The sequence below is a fragment of the Rhincodon typus genome, unplaced genomic scaffold (assembly GCF_021869965.1).
Source record: "Rhincodon typus isolate 14 unplaced genomic scaffold, sRhiTyp1.1 hic_rhity00002102, whole genome shotgun sequence".
NCBI lineage: Eukaryota > Metazoa > Chordata > Chondrichthyes > Orectolobiformes > Rhincodontidae > Rhincodon > Rhincodon typus.
In genome coordinates, this window is record NW_025967740.1 from 1 (window position 1) to 5,621 (window position 5,621).

The 5,621-nt window shown below is 48.6% G+C and overlaps 1 protein-coding gene across 1 annotated transcript in view; it reads right to left on the reverse strand.

Moving 5' to 3' along the window:
- Positions 1–77: 77 nt before the first annotated feature.
- Positions 78–5,621, reverse strand: part of LOC109925038 (collagen alpha-1(XV) chain-like) — a gene marked incomplete at its 3' end in the record, with an annotated part of 24,052 nt that continues 18,508 nt past the window's right edge. Inside the window, exons 6-7 of the mRNA XM_048592955.1 lie at positions 4,631–4,828; positions 78–193 (exon numbers count right to left, since the gene is read on the reverse strand). Of these exons, the coding sequence (XP_048448912.1) occupies positions 78–193; positions 4,631–4,828 (314 nt within the window). The remainder of the gene's footprint in view (positions 194–4,630; positions 4,829–5,621) is intronic.

Genomic DNA, 5,621 nt, shown 5'->3' on the forward strand with positions numbered 1-5,621 from the left:
TTATAGGAATACAATGTCGGCCAATCGTCCAGGATGCTACAAGGTGACTGCCAGATTCTGACACTTTCTGTACTCACCATGTGGAATGAGTCATGACATTTTGTCCTTGGAATGAATATATAGGCACCTTGGCGTTAAAATGTCCCCCAGAGCCACTGAAGAGGGAGTCCCAATTGTAAAACAGCGTTTCACCCTGTAAGAAAGCACAAGATCAGAATGTTGCTTTTCAACAGTTATAGGATAAAAAGCAGTTGAATGGATTGACCCCTTATGAGAGAAGGCAAAGTGACAGCAGGATACGTAGAAACCCTTGGGAAAAATAGGATCCAAAACCTGAAAAGAAATAAATTCTACAGTAACTAAATGATCATAGGATCCCTATGGTGTGGAAACAGATCATTTAGCCCATCAAATCCACATCAAACATCTGAAGAGCATCCCACCCAGGCCCACTCCCCTCCCCTATCCCTACGTTTCCCATGGCTAATCCACACAGCCTGCACATCCCTGGATATTACGAGGCAATTCAGCACGGCCAATCCACCTAATGTGCACATCTTTGGACTGTGGGAGGAAACGAGAGCACCCGGAGGAAACCCACGCAGACACGGGGAGAATGTGCAAACTCCACACAGACAGTCGCTCGAGGCTGGAATCAAACCCGGGTCCCTGGCGCTGTGAAGCAGCAGTGCTAACCACTGAGCCACCAGATCTAGGACACCAGCTGTAACCCACCGGCAGGAAAATCCATGGGGATGCAATGAATTTCCTTTTTATTTGCTATTGGGATGTGGGCATCCTTGGCTAGTCTAGCATTTATTGCCCACCTCTTTTTGCTCTGGACAATGTGGCAGTGAACTCGCAATCCATGAGGTGTAGGGTACATCCGCAACGCTGTCAGGAAAGGAATTCCGGGATTTTGATAAAACAACAAGTGATATATTTCCAAGTCAGGATGGTGTGTCACTTGGAGGGGAACCTGCAGATGGTGCTGCTCTTTCAGTTTTTCTAGGTGCGAGTGGTCGTGAATTTGGGAGGTACTGTCAAAGATGCATTGGCAGGTTGCTTCAGTGCACTTTGAAGATAGTACAGGCCGTGCTTTTTGGGCAGAGGTGGTGAATGTTTTAAGGTGATGGATGGGGTGCCACTTACATTATTCCTATCACTCGAGACCTTTTCTTTCCAGATAGCTGAGTTTACACTGGCTCAATGTTGTCCCTGAGGTGTATGGCTGCTGTGTGCGCGCAACCAGTCCAAGGTTCCACATAAACCAGTTGGCACTGACTTTCGGAAGTCACTGTCACACACACGCAGAGGCCTGCACAGCTGTTAAGATAACTGGAGGGAATGCTGCACCAGACTGTATAAATACCCGGTCAATCTTTCCAGGAAATGTTAGATTCTTACTTCTGCACTTTGAGCTTCAGAAACATCCAGTTGTGGCAGACATTATTCTGATTTACACATGCCATTTCGGGGTGGGGGGGTGGGGAATGTTCACTGATGATTGAACAATATTCAGCACCATTCGTGACTCCTCGGGAACTGAAGCAATCCATTTACAAACGCAGCAAGACCTGGACAATACCCAGATTTGGACTGACAATGTGCCAAGTAAGATTCCCGCTATTTAAATACCAGACAATCTAACTATTGTCCATTGACATTCAATAGCTGAACCATCACTGACCACCACCACCCCCCCACACCCCCACACCCCACGCCCCCCCACCCCAAGAACAACATCCTGGGGGTTACCACTGACCAGAAACCGAACTGGACTAGCTATATAAACACCGTGGCTACAAAAGCAGGTCAGAAACTGGGAATAATGCAGCAAGTAGATCCCGAAATTCCCTCCCTGAGGGCATTGTAGGTCTACCTGCAGCCCGTGGAGTGCAGCGGTTCAAGAAGGCAGCTCACCATCACTTTCTCAAGGGCAAATGGGAATGGGCAACAAATGCTGGCCAGCCAGCAACACCCACATCCCACGAGTGAATAAAATAGAAAAACATTGGTACTGTTTGGTTATTTACGCTTCCTATATACAGCAGATTCAATCTGTGCCCTGCATTTTATGTTCAAGGGGCTGAACCTTACATTTATTTGGTTGTTTCGTTAAGTTTCGTGGAGGATCCTCTCTCAGCTCATCTCACTGAACTTGTTTCATTAACCAAGCTATCCTGGCAGTATGGCACTGCCCCACCCAATTCTAGCCCCATTCTAACACTCGCCATATCTTGGATAACTGCCAGGATGTCCCAGAATTGACTCCCATCCCTGGGTGCCATCATTGAAATCCCACTGTACGCTTGGACTGGCACTGTCAGCCTGGAGCTGCCCATCACATTTGCTGATACTAACCCTGAACACAGCAGATGGGGAGAGAAATCAGCACCCACCATGCAGCCAAGAATGTGGACACCTGCTGAATGGGGTAATGGACAGGCTTTACCCTCAGGACCAGCAGGGGGGACCACGACACCAGACCATGCCAGCCTGGCCTGAGCTTCCCCCATTTCCCCACCCCCAGATCAGTGCAGTCTCAGCCCTCTGGAGGAATGTACAGCAATGCAGGGAGAAGGTCGATGATACTGCATACTCGCTCTAAGTCTGCTCCCGCATCCATCTCCCACCCAGACTCCCATCCATGGGCTGCTATGTCTTCCTTCATTCACTGCCCCCTGTCCCAACCCCTGACAACACTAATCCTGCCTTCCTTCTGTGCTGCCTACTCACTCGCTCTGACACCTTCCCACCTGAAGCAACAGGAACAGCTCTGCCGCCCACTTTCAGCTCCTTTAACTCCTGCTTCTCGCTCATTCCAGGAGGTAAACAGCCCTCAATAGGACAGGAAGTGTCAGGATGAATGGGGACCACCTGACATTCAGCTCCTCTCCTCTCGTCTGGTCAGAGTCAGGACGCTGTCCAATCCGAGGAGCTGATGTGTCCAAGCCCCTGGATTGGAAGCACAGACTGCCCTTGACTTATTGTGTCAGGAGCCCATGGCCAAAGGCTAACTTCCTCGAACTGATTGACAAGCTTCCTGTTTTAGTGCCTGCATTTACTGTACTTGTAAGTACAGCAATGTGGTTAGCCTGGTGTCTCTGCTGAGGGGAAAGACATCACCAGGCAAGGCAGGGAAGCTGTCAGTATCCTGGGAGGTTCAGAGGGAGTGAGCACTATGCCAGTGAGTGAAAAGCCTGCAGATACAGCCTGGTGTAGCCCATGAGCTTGCAGTGTGTCCCTTGCTGCATCCTGACAATGAGAGTTACTGGGGCAGCCTGAGGTACAGCATTGAAACGTACTGTCAGTGGGTCAGACATATGCCATGAGGGTTTTTAAAGGCTCACACATGTCAAGTGGGGGCTCAGTGGTTAGCACTGCTGCCTCACTGCGCCAGGGGCCCAGGTTCGATTCCAGCCTTGTGTGACTGTGTGGAGTTTGCACATTCTCCCCGTGTCTGCATGGGTCCCCTTCAGATGCTCCAGTTTCCTCCCACAGTCCAAAGATGTGCAGGTTAGGGTGGATTGGCCATGCTAAATTGCCTATAGTGTGCAGGGCTATGCAGGCTAGGTGGGTTAACCATAAGAAATGCAGGGTTATGGGGATAGAGTGGGGGTGGGGGTCTGGGTGGGATGGTCTTCGTAGGGTCGGTGTGGACCTGATGGACTGAATGGCCTCTTTCTGCACTGTAGGGATACTATGAATCTACCACACCATTGTGCGTTGGCTGGTGCCCATGCAGCGTGCCCTGGGTTGACGGTGCCCAGTGTCCAACAGGAAGGTCTTTTGAAGCAAGCAGTGAGCTGAAGTCACCCAGTCCCACTCTGAAATCCCTGTCAACATCTGGCAACGTGTTCGGTAAGATTGGGAGCTGAGTATTAATGAGGTGAGTTGGGCCATTTAACAAGCAATAACCTCCAATTGGCAAATCCCCGCCTCACAGCGAGGATTTTGCCGGAACTTAGCTAAAGCTGCAGGAGTGTTGATTCTGATGTTGGGATAAACCTTCCCTGTTACACATCTCACCATGGCCCGTGTCATTCACGCACAGGAAACATCCTGCCCTCTGTCTTACAGAACAGCTTTCCAGTGGGACTGCTCTATCAAGCACAGCCAGTAAGTTATTTCAAAGGAACAAAAATAAAAGTTGCTGGAAAAGCTCAGCAGGTCTGGCAGCATCTATGAAGGACAAAACAGAGTTAATGTTTCCGGTCCGGTGACCCTTCTTCAGAACTGTGTGCGTGGACAGACAAAGAAATGGATAACGATCAGGCTAGGAGAGTGAATAGCTGTTATTGGAGACTGTTACTGATCGTTATCATTCCTTTGTCTGTCCAAATGTTCTTCACTCTTTCAGTTCTATCTCACCTATTGTTTACTTCCTACCCCCTTCCTCCACCCACTCTATCTTCTGCATAAAAACCAACATTTTCCTAGCTACCATCGGTTCTGAGGAAGGGTCACCGGATCCAAAATGTTAGCTATTTTTTCCTTCACAGATGCTGCCAGACATGCTGAGCTTTTCCAACAACTTCTGTTTTTGTTCCTGATTCACAGCGTCCGCAGTTCTTTCGGGTTTTTTGTTAAAGTTATTTCACAGCTCTCCTGCACGACAGGTACTTGCCTTGAGATTGACAATTGGTACGGCGATCCTGTCAGATCTCCTCACGATGGAGATCAAGTCCTGGTTATTGGAGGTGAGGAAGGCTCGGAAAGTTCCTTGCAATCCGGCTTCCCGAGCCTGCTGGAAACACTGTAGGTCAGCGCCCCGGATCCCAGTCATTTCACCCGTGAGGGGAGTGTTCAGAGCCACCAGGTGAAGCTGGAGAAAGAACAGACACAGCTCCAGCTGAGTAAGTGCAACGCCCATTTCTAAAACACCTTTAACATAGTGAAGCACATCCGAGTGGAATTGCCAAGAACAATGTGACACCTGGCGACATTAGACAGTATTGGGGCACATGGCACGTGAATCGTTCAGAGTGTTTGGGCTTACAGAGTGGATTAATGGAGGCGAGAGGATGGGCAGAGAGGTGAAAAGATTTAAGAGGGAATTCCAAAGCGGAAATGCAGAGTCAGGGATGATGAAGCAATAAAATGGGAGATGGTCAACAGGACAACATTAGATGAATGCTCAGATTTCCAAAGCTCATGGGGCGAGAGAAGATTGGAGAGAAAAAGGAGTAAGGGAGGCTTCCTTCCAAACTTGGTCACTGTCCTTTCGCTATTCTGTGTTTTTCACTAACGCTAAAACAGGTTTGTAAAATGAATAATAGAGCAGAGAAGTCAACACATTAGCCAATTGTCTCTGTGCAAGCTCAGTAAAAGAGGATTATCCATTGGTCCCACTGCCATGTACATTCACCGCAGCCATGCATGGTTTTTTTTTGTTTTTAACTAGAGATTCAATTCACTTCTGAAATTTAAGGTTGCATTTGCTCACGCTGCACTTCCAGACAATATATTCCAGAAAATAACCCACCAAATAAAAGATCAGCCTCTTCATCTCTTGATTCATTCTGTGCGACAGTTGCACTCTTGAGCACTTTGCTCAAGTGAAGATTTGGTTACAGGTACACCTAGACAGTGGGTTACAGTAAGTGGGTCAGGTACAG